The sequence below is a fragment of the Felis catus genome, chromosome E1 (assembly GCF_018350175.1).
Source record: "Felis catus isolate Fca126 chromosome E1, F.catus_Fca126_mat1.0, whole genome shotgun sequence".
NCBI classification, from domain to species: domain Eukaryota; kingdom Metazoa; phylum Chordata; class Mammalia; order Carnivora; family Felidae; genus Felis; species Felis catus.
The window spans coordinates 59640477-59668207 of record NC_058381.1 but is presented as its reverse complement, the minus strand read 5'-3'; the positions used below and the strand labels follow the sequence as shown (position 1 = coordinate 59668207).

General features: G+C 51.4%; 1 protein-coding gene across 2 annotated transcripts in view; it reads right to left on the bottom strand.

Moving 5' to 3' along the window:
• The window catches only part of RPTOR (regulatory associated protein of MTOR complex 1), a 333238-nt gene extending 305978 nt beyond the window's left edge, over positions 1-27260 (bottom strand). Inside the window, exon 1 of one of the 2 annotated variants that reach the window (XM_045044638.1) lies at positions 26237-27260. In XM_045044638.1, coding sequence (XP_044900573.1) covers positions 26237-26398 — 162 coding nt within the window. In that variant the 5' untranslated portion in view covers positions 26399-27260. The remainder of the gene's footprint in view (positions 1-26236) is intronic. The other variant, XM_045044640.1, reaches the window with a different exon arrangement.
• Positions 27261-27731: the final 471 nt, after the last annotated feature.

Below are 27731 nucleotides of genomic sequence, written 5' to 3'. Positions count from 1 at the left end.
GTAAAGACAAAGAAACTAACAAATATTTTCAATCCATAAAAAAAGTATATTAAAAAAAAAGGAAACATTACAGGAAAGACAAAAAAAAAAAAAAAAAAAACAAGATGGCAAATTTAAGCCCAAATAAAAGTAAACAGACTAAATGCTCCAATTAAAAGACAAAAGTTGTCAACTAGATTTGTTTTTACCCAATCTACAAGTTGTTTACAAGAAATATGAAAAATATAAGGGTACAGAAAGCTTGACATAAATAAAGAGACAAAAAGATAATCGCTGCAAATACCAAACAGGAGAAAATGGTATGAGCATATTACTGAGACACAACAGACCCTACAGCAAAAAGTGTTACTGGGGACAGAGAGTGACTCTGTCACAACACAGCCTCCAACGCACTAGGAGACACAGTGTCGACCGTGTATGACATAATGACATCACCTCGTAATATAAACAAACCACAAACAGGCAGGGTCATAAGCAGAATTCGACATATCTACAATCACGGATTGAGGATTTGCTACACCTCTCAGTTGCTGACAGGAGTCAAAAAAGTCGGTAAAGATGAACCCTGGAAATGCACCCGAGTACTGCACGCACACAGACGACGGCACCACCCACCGCAGACAAACCTATGTCCGAGCACACAAGGAACATTCACAAGTACTGACCACGTACAAGTCTTTAAGGCAAAGCTCAACAAATCTCAAAGGACTAAAATTCAGAATACACACGCACAAGTGTGCAAACGCAGAGTTGTGCAAGTCACATGATCCACAACACCAGGGGGCGCCATTCACATCAGTCAGTGAGGTAAATGGCTTCCCTACACGTGTGCGGGGCACCTGTTACTTCCTTGATAACATCATACAGATGTTCTCTGATCAAAATGCAATTAAGCAAGAAATCAAACACCTATCCTAAGAAAATCCTCTATGCTTAAAAATCACAAAGCACACCTCTAAATAATTCCTAAGTCAATGGAGCCAAATTGAAATTTAGAAAATAATTTGGACTGAACAATAATAAAACAATACATACCAAATTAATTGAGTGCAGCTAATAAACTTTTAGCTTATACATTTACATAATTTACAATTTAAATTTTTATAATGACGTGCCTACATTAGAAAAGTCAAATGAGTGGGAATTAGTAAGTATCCACCTCAAGAACTTCCTCCTCAAAAACAGGGGAAAAGGCAATAAAGTAAATCCAAGGAAATAAGATTTAAAGATAAATGAATGAAACGTTAACAAGCGTGCTACAGCATATCAACAAAGCCAAGAAATGCTTATCTGAAAGACTAATAAAATGGACAATCTCTGGCAAAAATGGAGAGAAACGGTGGACGCACATTCACTCCATGTCGGGAGTATGAAGAGAACATTACCACAATCTACAGACTTTAAGAGATTTTTTTTTCAACGTTTATTTATTTTTGGGACAGAGAGAGACAGAGCATGAACGGGGGAGGGGCAGAGAGAGAGGGAGACACAGAATGGGAAACAGGCTCCAGGCTCCGAGCCATCAGCCCAGAGCCCGACGCGGGGCTCGAACCCACGGACCGCGAGATCGTGACCTGGCTGAAGTCGGACGCTTAACCGACTGCGCCACCCGGGCGCCCCTCTACAGACTTTAAAAGATCACAGGACGAAACCACGAACAACCTTATGCCCGTAAACCTGAAACCTAGATGCAACGGGCAATGTCCTCTACAAAATGTAACTTCTCAAAACTGACTTAAAAAAATAAAATGCCATTTTAAAAACCTAAATCATAACCTTTAAAGGCTCTTTTTACAAAGGAAACTTTAGGATTACGTGGCTTCATTGGCAGGTCCTACCAAGAGTTCCCGGAACTGACAGTTCCCACGTTGAGGGATCATTTTCTGTGGCTCAGGAGTTTCCATGAAGCCTGAACTGTCCCCAGAGCCGTGGGGGAAGGGTAGCATAGTGGGGCTGACTCCTCAAAGCACCGGCCCCCTGGGTGCAGGCAGAAAGCTGGTGCTCAGGGCTGGCCGTGTGATCTGGGACAGCCCCTGAAAGAGGACAGCCGTCCAGCGGCGCTGAGACGGGAACAGTACTGAGCCAGGAGGGAGCCAAGGCCCGGCTCCTCTGGGTCCTCCCCACTCCCCCTCCAGCTCACGCCCAGCAGCCACACACGCGTGGTGTGGGGGGCGGGGAGGGGCAGCTGCGTGCCTGGGCCACGCCACGAAGGCTGCTTATAAAACAATACGCGAAAATAATTTATGGGCCTGTATACCAGCAAGAAGAAATTTTTAATATAGCTGAACACTTCAATTTTTAAAAGATGCTATTTAGGACAGCATCACAACAATATCAAGCACCTAAAAGAAATCCAACAAAAGACAGGCAACGCCCTGCAGGGAGAAGTATGTAACTTTATTCGGGGGAAATTAAAGACCTACCTAAATAACGAAGGCACGCGCTGTTCAGGGGCCGGAGCACTCAGTTTTGCAAGGACATCAAATCTCCCCAAACTGCAATACAGGCTCAATGCAATCTCCATCCACATCCAACAAATTTTCTTTCTCCAAACTTGCAAACGAATTCCTCGACTTACATGAAGAGCAGAAGAACAAGAAACCAAGTGTGAGGACCCCCCTCACACGGCGTTCCATAAAGCCCAGTAATTAATTAGGCGTTGACTAAGGAGAACCAACAGAAAGCCCCAGACAGACCTACACTGACACGGACACCTGACGCATGACAGAGCCTGCAGCCAAGGGGAACGATGAGCTTCTCAGCAAAACTCTCAAGGACAACTAGAAATCCAGGTGGAAAAATAAAGGAACCTGGGCCCCTGCCTCATATCACACACCACGTGTACAAAGGCCTATATGGGGGGGCGCCCGGGCGGCTCAGTCAATTGGGCATCCGTCCGATTCTTGATTTCGGCTCAGGTCATGGTCCCAAGGTCATGGGATCAAGCCCTGTGTTGGATTTAGGATTCTCTCTCTCCCTCTGTCCTTCTCTCCCTGCTTACAAACCTGTCTCTCTCTGAAAGAAAGAAAGAAAGAAAGAAAGAAAGAAAGAAAGAAAGAAAGAAAGAAAGAAAGAAAGAAAGAAAGAAAGAGAGGGAGGGAGGGAGGGAGGGAGGGAGGGAGGGAGGGAGGGAGGGAGGGAGGGAGGGAGAAAGAAAGAAAGAAAGAAAGAAAGAAAGAAAGAAAGAAAGAAAGAAAGAAAGAAAGAAAGAAAGAAAGAGGAAGGAAGGCAGGCCACCCAAAAAAGAACAATGTCTGAGTCTTGGAAGGAAGAAGGAATCGTGATGAGGGCAGGACACTCAAAGACCCCCGAGGGGCTGCAGCGGTCTATTTCCTGACCTGGGTAGGGGGAGCACAGATGTTGGCTTTTATAAATGATGATTAAACTGTAAATAGATATTTCATACACTTTATTACCTTATAAGTTTTTTTTTAAAGAAAGAAAATCAAATCAAACCAGATGAGAGAAAAACCTTAAATAAAACCGCTAAATGGAAAGAGCAGTTAGACAATTCCTTCCAGGGCTGTAATGATCATTAACACCGAAAGAGGATTTCTACAAGTAACTAAACGCTTAAGGTAGCAAGTCACATCCAGCACTCTAAGGCTGCATGATGAAGTGCCCAATTTAGATCCGTAACACCAAAACAGGAAAGGATTCTATTCTTAAATCCTCTTACATGTTAAACAATTATTTCCATTTCACCCGCTGACCTAGCTGGCTTTCTAAAGCCAAATGAAATGCACATGTTTCTATCAGGGAAAGGAGGAACTCTAAACGTGGCCCGAAAATTACCCGTCTGGGGACCTGCAAGCTGAACTCTTACCAACTTTGGTCTGTACTATTAATTTGATACACCAATGCAATCTTAAAATTTTAATGCCACATTTAAGCCGGAAAGTGAAATGCTACTGGGGGTGGAAATCAGGTTCAGTGAAAGAACAATGCTGACACATAACAGTTTATTAATGGCAAAGGGTCAACTACCAACTAATCTATTTAATAAAAAGTGGTCTAGTTGCGCAACATTCAAACTTCCTGTCTCCCGTGGCTCATGCGTGGCTCGTTCGTGTCACACTGAGGACGATTTCCGCCTCCAGGAAATAGGGACTAACTAGTACCAGACCAGTCCTCCCACCATACACAACCAGAAAACTGAGCAAAACATATAAAACACTTTTTCGGACATCAAACAACATGCAGCACAAGAGTGTGGTCCTGAGAGAAAGCAAATGAGGTGAGCCCCGAGATCACCGAGCTTTCTGTGTGGGCCTTCAGGGCTCCAAGCACAGCAGGGTAGGATCACTGAGCTGAGGAGGCAGCGAGGACAGTGCGTGGAGGCCGAGGCAGCTGGGCCAGATGGGCCAGAGTACCAAAGGGGGGACAGCTGCACAGAGGGGGAACTCCGGAAATCTACATGGGGTCCCTCGCGTTCTCGGCCAAGCACCTGCCCGAGCGGGCAGCCAGCAAGACGGCAGGAGGCCGCGCAAAGAACAGCCACCGGGGCGCCTGGGCGGCTCGGTCGGTTAAGCGTCCGACTTCGGCTCAGGTCATGATCTTACGGTCCGTGAGTTCGAGCCCCGCGTCGGGCTCTGTGCTGACAGCTCGGAGCCTGGAGCCTGCTTCAGATTCTGTGTCTCCCTCTCTCTCTGCTCCTCCCCTGTTCATGCTCTGTCTCTCTCTGTCTCAAAAATAAATAAAAACGTTAAAAAAAAAATTAAAAAAAAAAAAAAAAGAACAGCCACCGGGTGAGGCTGGGCGTCCACGCTCCAACGAGTCAGAATGAAGAGCCCTCACTGAACAACCCGAACATTCCGCAGAGAGCCCAGAAGGGCCACACCTCCGGCCCAGGACTAAGCGAGACCCAGAGCAAAGCCTTCTCTAGACTGAGAACCATCCCACTTTTCCTGTGCAGAGCCACTAGCAAATATTTCAGTCTCGCGGGCCACGCGGTCTCGGTCTCGACCCCCCAACTCTGCCGCTGCAGCACGAAAACACCACAGTCACTGACGCGGCTGTGTTCCCGAGGGCTCCATTGACAAAACCGAGCCATCGGCCAGAGAGGGCCTGCGGGCCACAGCTCGCCGGCCCCGGATCTAGGCCCGCTTCACAAAGCTAGAAAAGAGGGCTTGAAAAAATGAAGCCGATCCCAGGTCCATTAACTTCCTGACCAAACAAAACCCAACACCGTGTAAATGAGGACAACAAGACCAGGGGTGCCGGGGTGGCTCAGTCAGTTGGGCGTCCGACTTTGGCTCAGGTCACGACCTCACAGTCTGAGTTCGAGCCCTGCGTCCGATCGGGCTCTGTGCTGACCGCTCGGAGCCCGGAGCCCGCTTCGGACTCTGTGTCTCCCTCTCTCTCTGCCCCTCCCCTGCCCGCTCGCGCTCACTCTCTTTCTCTCTCTCTCTCACAAAAATAAACATTAAAAAAGTTTTAAAAAATAATAAATGAAGACAACAACACCAGACACTCCCCAGTGCAACATTCACCATATCCAGCATTCAACCAAAATTACTAGATGTGAGGAAAAGGAGGACACTGGAAACCACAAACGGAAGAAGAGCAGTTAGTAGAAACAGACCCAGAAACGACAGTGATGATGGAAATAACAGATAAGAGTGTTCCAAGGGTATTACAAATTTGTGCAAGGATTTAAAGGAAAACGTGAATATAAAGGAGAGAGATATAAACCATAAAAAGAACCACGTAGAATTTCTCGGGAGTGAAAATACAGTGGCTGACGCTGGCGGGGCGTGGCCACACATGACCCGCTGCGGAAGAGGAAGTGGGAGAAGCTGAAGCCGGCAACAGACACGATCCACCCGGAACAAAGCGGGGAGGGAGCCTCCGTGGAGCCACACCAAGCGCGTCAAACAGCCGTATCGGGAGCTCTAGCAGATTGAAGGCAGAAGGGGGAGGAATAGGAAGAAAAATCGGAACGGTGTGGCAGTACATTTTCCAAAACTTGGGGGAAAACTACGATCCGGAGATCCAAGAATCTCCGTCGACCAGGAGCAGGCTCCCCACAGAGAAAACTGCACCGAGGTACGTCGTAATGAAACGGCTGAATCCCGACGAGACAGAAAAATCTTGTTAGGTAGCCGGGGGAACAGAAGACACATGACCCGTAGAGGGGACAAAGCCAAGGCCGACAGCACACCTCCCACGAGGACGAGAGAAGGCCGAAGTGCCGAAGGGAAAAAGTCAAAGCAGGACTGCACACACAGGGAAAACAGCCCGCAGAAATGACACCGAGACGGACACTCCCGGACAGACAGAAGCTGAGGAAACCGAGGAACCCGCTGCCGGCAGACCAGGGCGACGCGAAGAGAGAAGATACCAGATTCAAACTCGGAGCCACACAAAGTAACGAATACTGGAAAGCGAAATATGTGGGTGGACAGGAAAGAGGGTTTTTCTTATTTTTTAAATGTCTTTAAAAGGTTGGTGGCTATTTTAAGAAATAACAGCAATGTAGTGTGGGGTTTATAACACATAGAATTAGGGGCGCCTGGGTGGCTCCGTCGGTTAAGCGTCCGACTTCAGCTCAGGTCACGATCTCGTGGTCCGTGAGTTCGAGCCCCGCGTCGGGCTCCATGCCGACAGCTCAGAGCCTGGAGCCTGTTTCAGATTCTGTGTCTCCCTCTCTTTCTGACCCTTCCCCGTTCATGCTGTCTCTCCCTGTCTCAAAAATAAATAAACGTTAAAAAAAAAATTAAAAAAAAAACACACAGAATTAAACGTACATCAACAGCACAAGGATGGAGGGACAGGGTAGACCGCCGGGAGGGTCTCACACCACAGGTGACGTGGGCCAGTCAGTACCTGAAGGTACAACAGGAGAAGTCAAGGAAAGAATACTGCCTGAAAACAACCACCAAACCTCTGCCAACAGGGGTTTATCCTTAGACGTATCCTAAGGTAATCTTTTTTTTATTAATATTTAAAAAAAAATCATGCAGAAGGTTTTAAAAATTAAGTACAGGAAAATAAAACGTTTTATAAAGATAACTCTACCGACGCCTACTTCCCATCCGTCCCATGAGCGCAGACCATCCCAGAAATGTTTAACGCAGATAAGCACATATGACAAGCACAGATTAGCACAGATAAGTTATGCGTACATACAGCTTTTTAAGAGCACAGATAAGGCTGTGGCCATACAGTTAGAACAAACTGCCTTCTTGTGGGATTTCACTTCAGTTTTTTTTTTTTTCAATTTAATAATATATCTTGGAAACCTTCCCGCAAAAGCACGTGTAGAATGACCTCACTGTCTTTACTAAGCGTGCAAGTCCAGTGCCCAACGCACCATAATGTAACCAATCCTCTGATGACGGGCACGAGGCCATTTGCAACCATTCAGAAGTACTCAGTGAATGAATGAGCGACTGCTGCCATGGATGTTCTTACAGAACACTGGAATAATCTCAAAATGCCGGTTTTCCACATTTGCTTGGATTTATTCTTCCTGGATTTAAAACAGGCTCACAACTCTATAAAGACGATGATTCCTTAAAACCAGGCCATTTGTAAAAATATTAACATACTACTTTCAGAACACGTCTCTACATTCAAGCCATCAAACGAAGAATAAAAATAATCTACAGGATGAACCTTAATCTACTGAGCATGAAATTCTTCTCAAGAAAAAAAGATACTGTCAGGCACAATCCGGCAACTACTTCTCAAATGTATTTATTTAAGTGAATATATGTTTAGTTAAGTGAAAACCATCAGTAATCTAATAAGGCAATAAAACATCATACGTTGAGATCCTCTGGCTACAGTTACGTGTAGTAACATAAGACGCTAATAACCAGCAAACGCATCGTCAACAAGCATGTCCTGGGAGAGCTTACAATAAGCGAGGGCAGAAAGGGCCTCCTGGCCAAGCCCCCGCCAAGGAGGACGGATGGGGGTCAGGGTGGGGAGCGGGAGCAGGAGCAGAGGAATCAGGCAGTCTCCAAGCCCACTGCAGGCATGCTGTTTGGCACCTGGGGTCCTGGACGGCATCTGAAGTCGACACAGCACACGGAGCCTGGCGCCGCCCAGGGGTCACTGCCGGACTCACTGGGCCTGCGGGACCCAGGCGGATCCGAGACCAGGGAGAGTCTTCGGGTACCCCAAACTGAAACTCAGCAGAATATGAAGCAAACCAGAACTCACGGAAGGAACTCAAGCTCTGGGATTCAGTAGCGGGTCCAGCCATTGTCAGGGCAGGGAGTCACTGAACAGAAGAAGCAGGGGCCCGGTGACCAGCACCGGCAAACAAAGAAGCCAATCTAGGTCACGGAAATGTGGCTTCGGGGACAGTTCCAAAGTCCAGTGGTCAGCCCCCGCACCCCTTCTCCCGGCAGGGCCCCAGGAGAGCCGAAGGACCTCCCGCTTGGCCCAGGACAGCCCTAGGCTAGCGAGCCCACTGCGGGAAAGGAACACAGAGTAAGAGTCAGGGATGCTACCAGCAGCAGGAAGAAGGAGCCCGCAGTGAGCTCACGTTCGGAGACTTCCCCGGATAGTGGCTCACAGACCAGGTCCTGTTGGAATAGAGCATTTCATCTCCAGAGCACTGTCACTAGAAAGAAGGGGACCGTGATGATCTCTCCTTCCCAGACTGATCTGGTAGATGCCCAGAATTGTTTTGATGAGAATACTTGTTCTGAATGAAATGAATTTGATGTCTAAAAAACCTGTGAGAGCTATTATTGAGCACCTAATGCTTGCCACAATGGCTTGCAAGGATCCATTCATTCTCGGTAATGTTCACAATGATTTACGGGAAGCATGTTGTAAGTCTAGTTTTTGATAAATCTGCAACATTTACCAGAACCTCACATAAACACACTTGGGTGGAGCGTGGATCCCAGGAGAGCCCACACCCTCGGAGGGAAAGGGGCCGGCAGTGCTGTGAAGGGTTACAGGAAAAAGGAAGGCAGGCAGCTCAGCCTGCCCAGTGCGGCCCTCGGGGGCAGTCACCTCAACAACACCTGCCCCTTACCAACCGATGAAAACTGCAGGCACAGTGTGCTGTCTCGACAGGGGGCAATTTCCACTCTTTTCCCTCCAAATAGTTGATATTTAAGCCACCGCACAAAAATGGGACGGAGCTCATTAGGAGCTATGCCACAGGCGTGTGCGGAGGAGACGCGTAGGTGCCTGGTTCCCTAAGAAGAGCTGTCGCTCGCTGTGCCCACAACCTGGGCAGACGACCTGGGCACGCGACTGCGCGTCAGCGGTCCCCAGGCTTCACAGACGTCGCCCTGGGCAATCGTCCCAACCACGCTCCCCTTCCAGATGCGAACAGCAGGGCTGAGGCCAAGGGCACAGCAGGGAAGGAACCAGCTCGGGCCGAGGTCAGTCTGACACCAGATAAAAAACACGGCTGCCTCTTCCATTTTTAGAAAAGGTCCGTCGGGATTTTCGGAGTCTCCGTAAGAAGGGACTTTAAACCAACAAGGAATCTCACCCTAGGCCACACCAAGAACGGACTAAGGAGAAGGTGGAAGCCGGGACCCCTGGGTCGTGTCAGATCAGGGCTCGGACCCCTGGCCCTGCTGCTGAGCCAACAACAAGCCTGCCGAACCGCCCAGATCTCCGGAAGCTGCGGTCCGGTCAACGTATGGCCGAGGGCACTATGCTCAGTGAGAGCGAATGAGCACAGCGGCCGGGAGCAGGTGTCAGAAGGGTGGCTTCCCAGCAGGAGGGAGCCTGACGGGGCCTCGGCAGGGCTGGTCCTGGCCGCCTTCTGTTTCTCGAGCCGGGTGCTGGTCACATGTCTGCTCACTTGGTGACAATGCACGGAGCGCTTAGGACGTGAACTTTTGCTTTGGGCTGTAGTGAAGTTTGCTGAAAATAAACCTGAAAACCTGAGTGTCACTTCTGGGAGCCTAAGCAGCTATATTTTGTACGGGTACCTAGCACAGGACCCAGAAGAAAGCAAAAGGCCCTGAGCTCAGAAAGGGCCAGAACGGTGCCGGGCCCGACGGCAAGAGGACGGTCCTGCACCACAGCCGTGACCCAGCCCTCGCTGCGCCAACTGCCTCCCGTCCCCACACCCTATCCTGTCCTCGCAAACCGTGTTTACCCATAACTGAGGGCACACCGTGACCTCCTGTAGCCCAGACCTAACTCTGTTCCCATAGGCGTTTCCTAGTTCAAACTGTTACAGGAGAACGAGATGGGCCCAGCTCATCCTCTCTACAGTCAGCCCACCCAGCCCTGGCCCGCCCAGCCGCAGCCGGGAAGGGGCCGGGCCGTGGGGTCCACCAAGGGCTGTCGCCTCAGGAGGGGCCAGGGTTAACAAGGGGACGAGGTTTCACTGCAAGGGGCTATGCGCCGGCAGATGCCAAGCAAGCACTTGCGAAACGTTATGGGTCAACCGCTTCCCAAACAAGCCTTTCTCCCTCAGCCTCTGTTAAGCCGCGCGATTCCCTTCTCCACTCTGACTGACCTCGCTCTTCGCCCTTCAAGAACTGCCATCCACCATCACCCCTATGGAGTCAGTTTCCAAAACTCTTTCTCCAAACTTGACTCATGCCTTCAAGTTTAAGGGCACCTCAAACTCAACCTGTCTAAAACCAAGTTCGTTAGCTTTCCTCCAGAAGCACGCCTTTCTCTCAGTTCACTTTATGTTACTAATCTCTTCGTTCCAGATTTAAACACAACAAAAAACTTAAGCGGGGCGCCTGGGTGGCGCAGTCGGTTAAGCGTCCGACTTCAGCCAGGTCACGATCTCGCGGTCCGTGAGTTCGAGCCCCGCGTCAGGCTCTGGGCTGATGGCTCGGAGCCTGGAGCCTGGAGCCTGTTTCCAATTCTGTGTCTCCCTCTCTCTCTGCCCCTCCCCCGTTCATGCTCTGTCTCTCTCTGTCCCAAAAATAAAATAAAAAACGTTGGAAAAAAAAAAAAAAAACTTAACAAGCAAGACAGATCAGGGGCACCTGGGTGGCTCAGCTGGTTAAGCATCCAAATCTTGATTTCAGCCCAGGTCATGATCTCACGGTTCTCACGGTTCGTGAGTTCGAGCCCTGCATTGGACTCTGTGCTGGTGGTGCACAGCCTGTTTGGGATTCTCTCTCCCTCTCTCTCAAAATAAATAAATATAAACCTAAAATAAATAACATATTAAAAAAAACAGATTAGACTTGAAGACGTCACCATAAACACATGTTTAGCTTAACACAGAGATAGTTACAGCAGGAAATACTTTTAGCCACATATAAATAAGGTGGGGGGACGGGGGGGGAGCGAGACAAGTAGAGACAACCAACAAACACGACCCCGTGATCGTGATCAAGGGCACATCCACAGTGACAAGTCACGTTGAGAGCAGCGATCCTGGATATGATAGGACATGATAAGAAGGGCACTTTCCCTCCAAGTTCTTCCTTCCCAAACCCTATAACCCCTATCTTATCAAGTGAAAACCATCAGATGCACCCCAACAGAGGACCGGTCTACCACACCCCTGCCCAGGGCTCCTTTGAAACCAGGCTGAGAGACCACGCATCACAACTAAATGTGGCCTGGTGGCCTGGGTGGGGCCCTGGGGCTGACGAAGGAGGACAGCTAAAAACGGGAAATCTGGATAAAGTGTGGGCTTTAGCTGTGACAAAGGCACCACCCTTACTATAAGATATTAGGAAGAGGGGAAAGGGGGTACAAAGTATACGGGAATTCTGTCTTCTCAATTTTTCTATAAATCTAGAACAATCCTGAAAAGAGTCCCTTCAGAAAAAAGAAAAGGATAAGAAACCACCACAGTTTTTCTTTCTCCAAATTACTCACCAAGCCTGTGATCCTCTCCGCCTCAGACCGTTACTACTCCCTACTTCACAACCCACCCCGACTCAAAAACCTTCAAGATTGTTGCTTTCCAAATAAATGTCCTTTCTTGTTTTGAGAGAGAGGCGGGGGGGGGGGGGGGGGGAAGAGTGCACTTGACGGGGGGGTGGTGCGGGGAGAGGGGCAGAGACAGAATCTTAAGCAGGCTCCAAGCTCAGTGCAAAGCCCGACACAGGGCTCAATCCCACGACCCCAGGATCATGACCTGAGCTGGAATCAGGAGTTGGAAGCTCAGCCGACTGAGCCCCCCCAGGCGCCCCCTGAACGTCCTCTCCCTACCCTACATTCAGGCCTTTAAAGACCTGGCTCTGGTGCCTCTGACACTCCAGGCGCTCCGGCGGCTTCCCTTCCCCACTCCACCCTGCCCCTCGGCTCCCAGGCTAAGATCCCCCTACGCACCCCACCCCGCCACTCTGGCTTCCACCTGACTCGCAGGTAGCAGCCAGGTGTGTGTCGCCCCCAGCTCCATTCTTCTGCGTCACCCGGCCTATGAGCTGGTCCCCACCCCTCCCTAACTGGGAGACAGGGCCAAGCCTTCTACCAGACACGCAAAGCGTGGCTAATGCGGTGGGCCTGCCACAGCCACCCACACTACCCCCCACTGTGCTCTCAAAGGACCTTCCTTTCACGGGGACACAGGACGCCACCCACACTCCTCCCTGGAGGGGCCTTCCCTCCACCTTCCGGCCAGCCAACCCCTCCTGGTCCCCACATCGGGCCCCACCCCCTCCGGGACATTTCCTCAAGCAGACTCCTTTCCAAACCCGCCTCCAGCCGCCGGTCACACCCCTGCTTTCCACCGAGCGATAACACAGTCTGGGGCCACTAGTTAGACATCTCAGCATCATCGGTCTGACCCGCTAGGCTGGTCTGCCCACGCACCGATTTCACGGTGCTCCCAGAGTTCGGGACCGGGCCACACTCCCTCTTCATTCCCACCAAGGAACCGGCAGGGCAGAGGTGCTTCCTCGGTGGTCAGCAAACAGTGAGTGAGCAGTGGACGAGCGGTGGGGCCCCGGGCTCCAGAGCGGCCAGCACGGCGCGGTCTCTGCCAGCTCCGGCCGCCGATGCCCACGTCCCCTGAGGGGCAGGAGAAGGCAACAGGCTGAGGCCAGATCCGGGCTCCACTGCTCACTGGCTACGTGACCTCCGGCGAATTATCTGACCTCTCTTGCCTCAGTCTCCTCAGCTGTAAATGGGTAAAACAGTACCTGCTCACAAGGCTGTTCAGTAATCAAAGGGGCCTCAACATGGACACCCGGCCTACAGGGAGTGCGACCCAGAACAGAGCAGTAAACATCCTCCTCAACTTGCGATGGGGGTACATGCCCACAGATTTGTCATAAGCTGAAAACAGCGTAAGTTGAAAACGGACGCCACGCACCTGACCTACCGCCACAGCTCAGCCCAGCCTCGACGCGCTCAGGACGCTCACGTTAGCCTACAGCTGGGCGAAAGCATCCTGCACAAAGCCTATCTTATGATACGTGTGATTTGCTGAATGCCGCGCGGAAGGTGACAAACAGTGGCTCTGTGAGGACAGGATGGCTGTCACCGAACCGGCTGCCGACCCCGGTGATCGCCGGCTCACCGGCGGCCGGGCTCCCTGCCCAGCATCACGACCGAGGACCGGATAACGTGTCACCAGCCTGGGAGGAGATCCGAGTTCCAAATCCCGAGGAGGGTTTCTACTGAACGCGTGTGGCTTTCACACCCTCGCAAAGTCAAAAACTTGTAAGTGGAGCCGTCCTAGGGCCTACTGTTTTCCCAGAAGCAGAAAAGACATTAAAGCTGGGGGCTGGGACAGCGTTAATGCTGATGTAGTTCTTGGGTGTTGTGGGGGTTTCCCGAGTATCCATTTTATTATTATGCTTCAGATCCTACAAGGACAAGGGTATCAAATACGGGTAATTCCAGGAGTGCCTGGGTGATGCTGTCGGGGCACATCTGACTTCGGCTCAGATCATGAGCTCCTGGTTCGTGGGTTCAAGCCCCATGTCGGGCTCTGTGCTGACAGCTTGGAGCCTGGAACCCGCTTCGGATTCTGTGTCTCCCTCTCTCTCTCTGCCCCTCCCCTGCTTGTACTTTCTCTCTCTCTCAAATAAATAAATGAACTTTTTTTGAAATACGTAATTCAAAATAACCCTTTAATGACACACAGTAAAATCTTGGCTGCAGGGAGGGAGTAAGAGGGAAGACAGAGAAGTAGGAAATACACCAAAATATTAACAGTGCCATAGTGGGATTTTATATAATTTTTATTCTCGTCCCATTTTTCCCTATTTTCTAAATGTTTTACAACGACGTGTGTTATTTGTGTAATCTGGAGGAAAACAAGTTTCCGAGGAACTCAGTTTCGTCAATAAAAATGGTAAAATATTTTTCAAGTACGAAGACCGCTCCCAGCATAGAGTTTTATTTAAAAGGCGAAACTCTTCTGGGCAAACCGTCCTGCCTGCTGACCAGGTAACGAGCTTTCCCAGGAGAAGCGCTGCGTGGGTGAAGCGAGGGACCGAGCGGTGGCTCTCCGGAGAGGGTCCTGAGCCGCACGGCAGGTGTGACCCGGGCTCTGCCACTGCCAGGCCAGGCCAGCCGCGGCCCGGCCCAGCCCAGGGCGCCGCCGGTGCACGGTGAAGGGGAAGGACGAGGAAGGACACACGCCAGCGTATGCGGGACATCGGTACAGGAAAGAAACACAAGGCACCTGGTGTCTCCACAATGCTGCCGCCTCTACGGAAACTCAACCTGGACCGGAGCCAGGGCTCAGAGGCAGCACAGGAAAAGGAAATGCCTCATTTACACGTGACGGTGCTTGCATATTCGTGTACCTTTAAACTGATGGTTGGGGCGCCTGGGTGGCGCAGTCGGTTAAGCGTCTGACTTCAGCCAGGTCACGATCTCGCGGTCCGTGAGTTCGAGCCCCGCGTCAGGCACTGGGCTGATGGCTCGGAGCCTGGAGCCTGTTTCCGATTCTGTGTCTCCCTCTCTCTCTGCCCCTCCCCCGTTCATGCTCTGTCTCTCTCTGTCCCAAAAATAAAATAAAAAAAACGTTGAAAAAAAAAATTAAAAAAAATAAACTGATGGTCCGATCAACCCTTAAGGATAAGAGCGGCAGCTATCCAAGAGAACACCAGCCCCGGCCCATCAGCAGCGCCCACAGGCGCGAGGACAAGGGTGCAGCAGGGATGAACGAGGACAGACGCTGAGGGGACGGGGGCCTGGGGACCATTTTAAGCAACACCTGCAACATTTCCCACTGAAACGCTCTTTAAAGAAAACTTTCTCCAGTCTCCAGAGTCAGACACATGCTCTTTCCCCTCCCAGGTGCCCACGGTAGCTCACCCCTCTCTCTGCTGCATCCAGCAGGGCCCCCGAGTCCTTCTGCCGGTGACCGAGGCCCACTGTCCTCTGTCACAGGGGGCGCTCGGCCACCCGCACCTCCCCCGCACTGGCCCAGCTCCCCCCTCCTCAGTGCGCCCGGCCCACGCCCCCTCCCTCACGCAGGTCCTCTCACACACACCCCCACACACACACACCACACGTTTCCCCCCATTCTCTCTCTTCCTCTCTCTGCGGCCAGTGCGATCTTGCCAAACTCCTGATTATGCCACTACCCTGCTTTCAGACGTTTCTTAATCATCCTTAAGACAAAACCCAAATTCCCAGGGCCCTGCGAAGCTTGCCGGGACTCGCCCTGTCCGCCTGTCCGTCCTCCTGGACTCTCCCTACTCCTCCAGCACGGTCCCCGCCCCGTTTACCTGACCACCGTCTACCGAGCACCTACTACCGAATGTCACCCGGTGAGAAGCTGGGGACGCAGCAGTGGACAGAACAGAGCACTTCCGAGCGGGGCTGACAAACAAACGCGCAACCTGGTGTCCGGGTGGCAGAGGGAAATTCGGCAGGTGGGGTACGGGTGGCCGACAGCTGTCTTAGGAAGGGGGGAAACCCTCTCGGGGGCACCCGGCCTCCCTCTCCCCCTGGGGAGAAAGGCGGCTCCCCAGAGGCCGTGCTCTCCCTCCCAGTGTTGGCACACCTCGGTGCTTCGGCCAGCCACCCTCCCCACAGCCCCCCTCCTGCCCCACCCAACCTCTCCCTTCCCCCCAGCTAATTTCTGCTCCCTTCCAGTCCTGACGCAGTCTTCCAGGAGTCCCTCCCGCACTCCGTACGCGGCTGCCACCACCCCAGTGCCCTGCCTCCTGGGCTGAGTCAACCCATCTTCCCCAAAAAACTGGTAAACGCCTAAAAAGCGGGAGTTGTTCACCAATGAATCACCAATACTTAGCACAGTGCCTGGCACAGAAAGGCGCCAGACAAGCATCGGCTCAATTACTGAATTCTATAAATCAGTTGGTTGTGACTTCACTGCCCTTTTCCCCACCCCCACCCCAGCACCTGACCTACCCACCCTCGCACCCTCTCACTTGCCCTACCGCACCCAGCATGGAGCTCAGCCGAGCGCCTCAGGCATGCAGACGCTGCAGGCAGGTAGAATGCCCGAAATCGCTGTCTTGTTACTGGAGTGCAGATACATAATTACCACATTGTGCTTTTACTCTGTAGAAGAATGCCATTTTCCTCACATCAGATGCGAATCCCTCCAGGGCCACGCCAGTGTCCTCCACTGCTTACACCCGATCCCAGGCTCTGTGCCATGAACCTAAGTGGTACTGAATGTTCATGAGAGCCACTATTTCCACACAAACCATTGAGAAAGCCTGAAACTCACTTTTCAAAATTTATTAGAGAGAAAGAGAGAAAAAAAAAAAGAGAGAGAGCATGAGCAGGGAAGAGGGGCAGAGGGGAAGAGGGGGGGGAGAGAGGAGAGAGAGAATGAATCTCAAGCAGGTTCCACACTCAGTGCAGAACAACGCAGGGGTGATCCCATGACTCTGGGACCATGACCTGAGCCGAAATCAAGAGTCAGACGTTCAACAAACTGAGCCACCCAGGCTCCCCACTGAAACTCACTTTTAATTTTTTTTAATGTTTGTTTATTTTTGAGAGAGAGACAGAGTGTGAGTGGGGGAGGGCAGAGAGAGAGGGAGACGTGGGATCAGGCTCCAGGCTCCAAGCTGTCGGCACAGAGCCCGATGTGGGTGCTTGAACTCACAGACGGCGAGATCGTGGCCTGAGCCAAAGTCGGACACTTAACCGACTAAGCCACCGGGGCGCCCCTGAAACCCACTTCTGACAGCATATTCTCCCAGTTAGGATTTGGGCATCTCACTGCATGCAGAGTGTGCCTCAAGCAACAATGTAAGTCAGTATTAACCTCTTAGTAGGTCTGCGTCCCCAAGTGCTGTGGGTTAGTAATTCAGACACCCCCCCCCCTTCTCTGCATCCTGGTCTGGGGCAAGTGACTCTGCAAGGGCAGTGGAGCCAAATCCTCGCCACCAAGAAGCAAGTGACGGGGGGGCTGCAAAGGGGACAGAGGAGAGCGTGCCCGGAGGTAGTGACCAGCACTGGAGACCCCTCTGTGCACAGAAACGAATAAACACAGACTGAAACCCCATGTGTCCCCCCACCTCCACTGCTGAGGGGCCCACCGACGACACAACAGCAGCAGCAAGGAGCAAACCTAGTGCCCAGGTCTTGCCTCCAAAGCCCGTCCTCCACAAGGAGCCGGCGTCACGGAGGAACGGCTGACTCCAGGGCGAAGGCTGGGAAATCCGAGAAGAGCGGCAGCATCTGACTGTGCGGCAAAGGACAGAAGCGTTCAGAACCTCGCACGTCAAAGTGGCCACGACCTGCAGAGGCCCTATGAGCAGGATCACAAAGGAGGACGGGAGCGGATCCCACGACCCAAGACAACACTACTGGAAGGAAGCAGGACCACGTGCTTTCCGACCGGAGTTACTTCAACCGGGCTCCCGCCCGAGATGCCCGGGCCGAATCCGCGCGAGGGGGCCATACACGGCAACTGCCCGGCCCAGCGCAAAGTATCAAGGCCAACAAATTCGCAGACAGTAGACGCGGGGGGGGGGAGGGGGGGAGGAGACGGGGGGGGGGGGGCGGGCACAGAGCTTCTCAGGAAGACGATGCAGTTGTGGACGCGCACGGATGGAGGGGCCGTGCAGCAACGTGAACGCGCCTGAGCCGCCGAGCTGCGTGCGCGCTTAAGAGCCGCTCAAGTGGTAAACACGTTAGCTTATTTCACCACAATAAAAAAATGCCAAGGTGAAGACATTCCAAGGCCAAGAAGCTCCTCTTATTTAAGGAGGTCACGCGGACGACACCGTTAAGGGCAATGAGGGATCCCGAGCGGGGGCGGGGAGGGCAAAAATCGCCAACAAGGCGGTGCTGCCGGGACAAGCGGCAACATTTCCATGCGAGCTATGGATTAATAACAGTCACGTATCAAACATATACAAACACAGAGAATGATAAAGCAGGCGAGGGAAGACGTAAACAGGTAATGAACCCGGGTAAAGGTACAGGGGAGTTCGCTGAACTAGTCTTACAATTTTTCTGTAAGTTTGAAATTGTATCTAAACTAAGAAACAGAAAATAGCACCAGTCAGGGGCGCCTGGGAGGCTCAGTCAGTTGAGCATCTGACTTTTGATTTCATCTGAGGTCACGATCTCAGGGTTGTGAGATCGAACCCGGTACTGACAGTACAAGCCTGCTTGGGATTCTCTCTCTCTCTCTCTCTCTCTCTCTCTCAAAATAAATAAATAAACTTGAGGGAAAAAAATACTACTAGTCAAGAACAAAAGCCACCTCTGAAAGCAAACTGACTCGGGGGTCAAATTATCACTTGTTCTCAGTGGTCACCTCTCCTCCAGCCACCAGGGCGCACCTCCCCTCCCCCCAGAGCTGCACCTGTCTGACAAGTTCAGGCTCAAGAACATGATGAAAGCATTAATTATCACGCCCAACATCTCCTGGGATAACATTTTCTATATACTTAACTAAACTTACAAGAAGACAAGAAAAGGTGTCAAACTTCAGCTCTACCGAAACAACAATGGTAGATGCCCCAAGGACTCTTTTAATGTCTTCTCAATAAAGGCAGGAAAGAGTCAGGAACCTGGAGAACACCGTCTATATATAATCCACATGCTATCTTGTTAAAACTCGAGCTTTAGAATTCTACAAGGTGATAATGAGGAGAAATGTTCTTATCCATTTCAGGACTACTTCCCCAGCACGTTGTTCAAAATGGAACACGGCACATTTTTTAAAGCAGGTTAAAAAAAAAAAAATTATGTGGATGGTCCTTTGTGGCTCCTGAGCCTCCCATGACAAATGCCAAGGGCCAGTTCCCACGCTTGAAGCGCAGAGCGAGGGTGCCCGCGCTGGCCACCCGCTCTTTCAGCCCCAAGGTCTGACCCACCTGTGGACCCCGGCTCCTGGACGGTCACCCTGCAGCTCGGGCTGCCTGGCTTTGGACATGGTGTCTCACTCAGATCCCCGCAACTCTAGCCCCATGCCTCCAAACCCTCCACTCCACCCCCGGTCAACAAGATCTCTCCAAACACAAATCTCTCCATGACTTTGCCCCACTTAAATCCACAAGCAGCTCCCCACCACCAACCACATCAACAGTCCTTAGTTGCTGAGAGCTTCATGCTGGGTCCATGTAACTGATTTGTACGTGTCATAAATGCAGTTCAATGCAAATGATTTACCTATTTAACGTAAAGGCAAAGTTTTCCCCATAATCGTGCCATTCTCCCCTGTAAAACACACATGATGGGGTATCGCAGTTTGGTATTGACGCGTCTGTCTGTCCTACTGGACGCTAGGGTCCCGGAGAGCACGGCACACTGTGAGCAAGAAACCCTTGCTGAACTGCGGTAAAGGTCTCTGGCTGCCTGCCCCTGCCACACTTGGGTCGATGTTCCTCCACTCACAGGACAGGACACGGCTGGGTGGGCAGCACAGCGAACCCCTCCAGGGCGCACGCCAGAAGTCTGGGTCAACGGGAGGTCCTGACGGTGGCTACGTGCTTCCATACAGGGCAACTGCCTTCACAACCCCACAGAGCTCTTCGCAAACACAAGCTCCAGAACGGAAAGGGCGTTAACAGGTCCCTTTTAGGTCTGCTCTTAAATTTCTGGTCCTCTCTGCTTGATATTTTTGGCCAACCACCTGATATCCTCAAGCCCTGCTTCCTAATTTAAGTCTGACACCCACTTTCTTTTTAACTACACTAACGAGTCTCAAACTTTTGAGGATAGAACACCTTTACACTCGAAGATTACTGAAGACTCCCAAAGAGCTCCTTTTTTAAAAAAAAAAAAAAACAACTTTTTTTTACATGTTTATTTATTTATTTATTGAGAGAGAAAGGGAGAAGAGAGAACGCTGGAGCAGGGGAGGGGCGGAGAGAGGGAGACAGAATCCCAAGCAGGTTCTGCACTGTCAGTGCAGAGCGGATGCGGGGCTTGAGCCCACGAACATGAGACCATGACCTGAGCCAAAATCAAGAGTCAGATGCTCAAACGACTGAGCCACCCAGGTGTCCCTCAAAGAGCTTTTTCCAATATTTTCCATCTTAGAGGTCAAAATTTAAAAAAAGAAGAAGAAGAAGAAGAAGAGGAATGTATTTCCAGGCGCACCTGGGTGGCTCAGTCAGTTGAGCGTCTGACTCTTGATTTTGGCTCAGATCATGATCCCAGGGTCATGGGATTGAGCCTCACTTAAGGCTGCACACTGACCGTGGAGCCTACTTAAGATTCTCTCTCTCCCTCTGCCCCTCTCCCCTGCTCACACGTGCGCACGTGCTCTCTCTCTCTCTCCCTAAAATAAATTAATTAATGTAAACAGTCCTCTATCCTTTTTAAAAAAAATGTTTAAAGGCATGTATTTATTAACAGATTTAAAATTATAAATTCGTTATATATTTCAATAAATATTTCTACGACAAAGACATTTTCAAAAAACCATTGCAAATCTCTCTAAGGTCTGCCTTATCAGAAGCCCACTGGACTCCATACTGTCTTCCAACCTGCTGTGATGTGTCGCTTTGGTTGAAGCGGATGGAGAAACTCTGGCCCCACAAAGATTTGCAGGTGAAAAGGGCAAGAACATCAGCACGTCCAAGTAACTGAGAACGTGCTTCTCTGACATCACATCGAAACTCGGCAAATTGTAGTTTCTTAAAGGTTAGAAGCAACCTATGTGCACAGAGCACTAAACGGCCTACCCGATCTATCGGAAGTACAACCCCTTACTATATTAAAGCGCACCGGCCTCCCTTTGAGCGGATCTCTTGCCCACGGAGGATTCGGTAAGAGTGCGGATTGGCCCTCTGGAAACACAGGCTCACTGAATTATGCAGACGTTCCAGATGAGGGCACATTGCACTCCACGTTTCGTATCCAAAAAATCCTGTCCACTCTACCATCGTCTCGTCGGAAGAGTGGGAAGCTGGGCAGCTCTCAGGGGCAGACACAGGTTTTCCCAAACTCTTCATTTTCACCTGAAAGCTCAGATTTTATCCCGGCCACGCATCCCGTCAGTCTTCTTCCTTGAAGTGACAGCTCATCGTTTGTTCTGGAGGAAACGTCTGCCGGAGACGCCAGCCTGAGCACCCAGAGTCGCCGTTAGCCTCCTTTCGGGTCCAGCGCGGGCGCCCCGCGAGCAGCAGGTGGTCCAGCCGGGGCCCCCGCAGGGCTCTTCCCAGGGCCACCCGCCACGCGGTAGGGGACGGCGGGCGCCAAGGAGGCGAGATCTGACACAGCCCATACTTGTTACGGTGTCACCAGGGGCATCGTCAAGTGGGGTGGAACTGTTCGCCGTGATGGCACAGCGCAGGGAAACAGCAGCCCAGCACCGGCTGGGCGTGACTCACGCCCTCGCCACTCCCCTCGCCGCTTCTGCACCATCCGCTCAGATCCCAACGCAGAGACCAGGAAAGGCCACTGCCACCTTGCACTGCTATCATTAGGTCATCTTCGCACCCACGGTGGGGCCCAAACTCACGACCCTGAGATCCAGAGTCGCACGCCGCACTTGTATGATTATCAAAATAGGGGAGGGGGAGCCCGGAGCCCACCGCCCACCGCGGGAACAGCTGAGCCGCTCCCTTGGCACAGTTCTCTGCTTTTATATCCCCGCCACCGCCCCGGCCGTCTTCCCTACACATCTGGTTTTAGACGCGGGGGCCTCACAATGTGAATTTTCAGTCACTGTGATACCACTCTCTTTGTTTCAACTAGGCTTTGTTTCTCAAGTTCAACTTCCCTCATCGCGAGCCCCGTAACTCAGGCCCCTTGGCAAGCCGTTTATTTAACTCAAGCCTCAGTTTCCTCAACCACCACACGGAGATAATAATCCCCAGCCAGTGTAAAGAACACGCCCTGTGCAGAAGCCCTTCCACCCTCCAGTCACTTTGTCCTCAGTACATGTCTTCTACCATGTACCAAGCACCATCCCGTGTGCTAGCATCGACGAGGTCTCAGCCTTACGACAAAACTTCCATTCTGGGGGTGGGGATGTAGTGGAAAATACCAGAGAAAGAGCAATCATGAGTGGCTGGGGAGCTGCTTTCGAGGAGGTGATGGGGGAAGGCCTCTCAGCGGCTGACTGTGGAGGACATGGGGAGCCAGTTACCAAGAGCAGAGGCGGGGGTGTCCCCAGGCCTTTCCATCGAGGAAGCAGAAAAGGCAGGGCCAGACCACAAAGTGAACCGGGGTGAGGCATCTGCACTGAGCTCCAAGCACTCGGGAAGCCAGGAGCGGTCCCTCCGGGTCAGGACGCCTGTGGGGGAGACCAGTCAGGATGCAAGCACAGCCTTCCAGGTGAAACACGGTAGCTGGCTGGGCCGGGCTCGCGACGGGCAGAGACAAAATGAGGCGATCCCATGTAAGATGCACTTTGGAGGCCAAGTCGACAGGCTCTACTCATGAGCTGGACACGGCCATGAGGAGAAGGAGAGGAAAGAATGAAGGGTACATTCTGGATTTACAGCTTGAACACCCGAGTGGGGGTTGAGGCAAAGCAGGCAATCAGGAGCTCCGGGCCGGGCCAGAAGTAAAAACTGCCAAGGTGAGGGTCGCCGACGTGTGAACGGCATTAAAACCATGAGCCCAGACAAGACCCGCTGGCCAGGGGTATACACAACAAAGAGGAGGGGCCCAAGGTCAAGTCCTCGAGCGCTCCACACTAGGCTGTCAAACAGCAAAGGGGTCTGAGAAGGAGGATGAGAGACCTCAGGGGAAGAGCTGGAGCTCTTTCTGTTCGGGAAGACACAGAAGCAAGAGGAGAGTCTCATGAGGGAGGAGTGGCCCACTGAGGAAGGCTGCATAGAGGTCAGACAAGATAAGGACAGAGAAGTGAAGGCCTGTGGAGGGTGGTCTCAATGTCTGATGGGAGTACGTGATAGAGGCCACAAGGTGAGCAAGGTAGGGTTACCCTTCCGTTGTCCACACGCCAGTCCGCTGCCTCCACTCGGCTCCCTCCACGGCTTACTCAAAGCACAACTTACAAAGCCAGGTGACAATCGGTCGAGAGACTGGTTTGGAAATGGCTTCATCGTTCTCTACCTACTCCTCCGGCACACTTGTAGGCACCGTGTGTGTGGCAGTGGTTTTCCTTCAGGTTTCTGATTCCGTCCCACAGGTGCAAGGCAAAGATCTAACTGAGACCAACTGTCCCCACTCGCTCCCTTTCCAGGGGACAAATGAACTCTGATCGCCATAAAGCATCACGGTAAAGCACACACGGGAACATACGTACACATCGGCGTCAGCCATAGGCCCGCGAATTTTGAACCGCGGATCATTTACGTAAGTCTGATTATTTGAAAATGATAAGCCAAAATTGCTATTGATGCATATACGTATCAATTCACTAAAAGCAACAGAATTAACCAAACAACAAACTAATTTGATAATAACAGTATTAAACAGTAACTTAGTAACTAAAATGCAATAACGGTGGCATTTGAAAGGCAGCGCGGATCCCCCCCCAAAAAATGTGGGAATCCCAACTGAGAGTGGGCAAGGGCTGTGGCTCTCTCTGTCGGGATGCCAAACGTTGAGTGGCAGAAAACTTTTTACAGATGTCAGTCAACTTAGCAAAGATGTCAACTTTAGGGATCCTTAACAGCTTCACTAAATAGGACACCAAGAGGGAACCAGAAATACATACACAAAATAAGAGTATATGGAATTATGTCTTGGTCACAGGGAGCAGCAAAGGCCAAGTCTGCGTTCAGGGCACTTCCCGGCCCACCAGGGCAAGTGGGACGCGTAGGGCCTGCTCCGGGACAAGCAGGCCCACACATGTCGCCTTACCACAGGCTGCTCCATCAGACTGCTGGAGACAGCCTGGCCTGGACGCCTGTGTGCTCAAGATTCCTAGAATCAGAGCAGCTGCCTGCATTGGCAGTCACGGAGCACAAGTCACACCCAGGGAACACGCTGGCCAGAACCAGCCCCACAAACCAGGTTTGTTCGGCCCGCAGCGTCGGTTGGACTCCTTCGTGTCTTGTAACATCTGAAAGAGTGCCAACATTTTTAAATTGGAAGCCTTCACGTTAAAAAAAAAAACAACAAGTCTTCTGGATTCTCAAAGAAAAAAGACAGAGAGAGAGAAAGGAAGAGAGATCTGGCTGAGGCCCAGCTGCCCCTTCAGCGGCTGTGGCCTGTGCTCTCCAGCGCCCACCTTCCAGAAAAATCAGACACGAGTCACATGTCGGCTGCCGTTTATCTCCGGCCCTGTGCCATTCTTCTTACACCTGGCCTGCTTCCTTCACTCATGCTTCCTTCCAGTTCTTAGCATCATTTGGATTTGCAACTCTGTCCTGGCAGGGGTGCTGAGAGGTCTCGTTGGGGCTGAGTCAGAGGAAGAGACTACAAGCGCAGTTAGACGCCAAGCTCCCACACGCGGAGCTGAAAATGTTTATCTGCTGATTTTCTCCTTCATTAAACACCTTGCAAAAAGGTCAGACACGGCAAACGTTCCTCCCTTGGCTCTTTTCTAAGGAGTAATCTCAGTAATTACTCAGACTCAGAACTTTTCTTTCTCTTAATAACCTATGACAAGCTTATCAGAAAATGTTACCATTCACAAATTAATGTTTTAAGCAAAAGGTCAAAAATATATCCATTCATCAGCTTGAACAGTTTGAGCACGGGTTTAGGGTAGCAGAGGGAACCACATTTCACAAGGAAAAAAATAAAAAATAAAAGTCTTCCAGATAGAATGGGGAAAAAAAATTATTAGACAGTTACTTTAAAACAAGTTCCTGTTCATGTATGCATAACAACCACAAAAAAAATGTGAACTATATAATTAGTACCAAAGAAGTCCCTAAGACAGACTTTGTACAATCTCTTCCAAAGACCGTTTCTTTTACTCCTTAAGCTGCTTTTGGATGAAATGAATTGTCCTAACCCAAATCAATCACCAAAGGACTGGTTACTAGGGACTGACCAAGCACAATTGCCATAATGGTGATCTTACATAGTTCAACATCATACATGAAAATATACGTAAGCCCAGAGCAATCACACCGTACTATAACAACTACCTCTCTTTTACCACTACGATGCTTAAATTTAAAAAAGGCAATCTTGAAGGAGAAAACAAATCACAAAAAGACAAATTTTAACTGTGCGTAGATGGGAAGGTTCCACCCGCTTGCTCCGGAGACCAGGAGGTAGACAGCGGTTAGTTAAGGGCAGGTTCACCAAGATTGGCTGTTTTCTTTCCTACTGGCCATTTGTAAGTCACTGTTCACACTCCAACACCATGGAGACCCCCTCAAACCTGGACCCCAAGTTCCAACCCATCACCCTCTAACTCCGCCGTGGGAGAAATTCTGTCTCCAAGCTACAGCAACGTGACACCACATATATGGAGGGAAAGTCTGGATCCAAGACCAGCTGTTTACAAGGCGGTATGATGAAGTTCATTGTAACTTTAAAACAACTCTGCATGAATTTGTTACTAGCTAAACATTTGCCAGTAATCTTGTTTCCCAGCATAGCATTTAACCTGGCTTGGACAATTAGAAAAAAAAAAAAAAAAAAAAAAGCAAACTAACCACAGAAGTAGGCTACCCACGTGGGTACAAGTACTCTGTCTCCCAAGGAATCTTTCCGTCCTGTTAGTAACAGCACTGAGTATACCAAAGAGTGTGTAAGCACTCGCAGTGCTGCACTTTCCAACACGGTTACCTTTTACTGTCCGAATTCGAACTCAGTTTGAGTTAAATTAACACTGGCCGGTGAATAACTACTAACCAGAACAGACTTTTTCCATTTCCGACCCAACGCTGGAGCCTGAAATGGCTTGTGCTCTTTAAGTTGACTTGCAACGTGTGGCTGGGGAAAAATGACCGCTGCTTCCCCCGAGGACACTCGAGTGGCTCTGAACTTTCTGTGGTTAGAATCTACCAGGGGCCAAGGGGGCGCGGTGGGAAAATCCACTTACCCGATCCTTCATCCTCCAGCTCTGAGCTAAGGATTTGGAGCCTTCGATTTTCTCACAGTGCCTCTTTTTCATAAAAGCCAAGGGCAGGTTCCAGTCTGTGAGGTCGGCCTCATCTTCCTCCCCGAGTCCCAGAAGAGGGGACTGCAGCATCTCGGACTCCATCGGGGGGGGAGGGGGTGGGGGAGTCCTTGGCAGCAAGCGCTCGAGAACCTCCAGCCTTAAAAACTAGCGTGTACCGGAGCGGTACATATAAGAAGTAAGAAACAGGGAAGGGGGGCGAGTGGAAAAAGAAACGAACGGGAAGTGTGCGGAGACCCCTACTCGGGCAAAAAGTCTGACACCCTTCTCCCTAACTCTGCGCGGGAAGGCGGAGGGGGTAGGAAGAGCCGGGCGGCGGGGGGGGGGGGGGGGGGGGGGGGGAGACCGGGCGGACCAAGGAGCTCGGCGCGCACACACACGCACGCCCCCAGGTCCCACGCCACGGGCTGCTTCGGGGGCTGCACGTCCCAGGAGGGGCTGCGAGCGGGGCTGCCAGAGGCGTGGGAGACTTCAGGCCGCACGATGACCCTGCTCTCGGCCTCCAACGCCTCGGCCGATCCGAGGACAGGAAGGCCGCCCGCTCTCGGTGCCGGTTCGCCGACCGGGCGGAGGTCTCCGGCCGAGGGGGGGAAGAGGTTCAGAGCTCGTGGGGTTTCCCGCAGCCACTCTCAGCCCTGCGGGTCCCGCACTCGCCGGAGCTGCTGCAACCAGAGCCAGGACCGGCCCATCGTGCTCGCCCGCAGCCGGCTCCTCGGCCCCGGATCCGCGCGGCCTGGACGGCCCCGGCCTTCGGCCCCGTGCCTCTCTCCTGCCTGGGAACGAGTCCTGAGGAGAGGGCGACGCGGAGGCGCGAAGAAGACAGGGAGTGTGGGCTTATTGGGTTTGGAGAGTTCTGCCCTCTGGTTTGAAGCTACAGTGAAACTCCTCTCATCAGCACATCAAGGAGGACGCCATGTTGCCAAGCCCCAGCATGCATCGCGACCTACGGTGTGACCAACAGGCCAAACTTCCTCAGAACGTTCTGGCCGCGCTTCCCAGAATGCGAGGAGAGAAATTCGCCGCCCCCCCCCCGCCCCGCTTCGTTACTATGGTTACCACAATTCAGCTTTCCAGAGTTTATAGCGTTCATTCAATAGATGCGCGATATCAAAGTCAATCCTATAAACGAAACTATGTCAATTTAGTTAATTTTGAAAAAAGCTTTTTATTGTTACAAACGGATCTACATGCTCCTGAAATTTAAGGAATTCACCCCCTTGTTGTTTCTTCCAGGTTTTGAAAAGGCAGCAAAAGCAAGAACTATTGATAATATTACAAAAGAAGATGGTTGGGGGGGTGGGGGTTGCACGTAGTATCCTCCACAATATCAAACAGATTTTCTCCCCCCCCACCCCCACCCCCCAGGGAATACCCAGGGGAAAAACTAATTTCAACAATTACAATTTTTTTTTTGTTA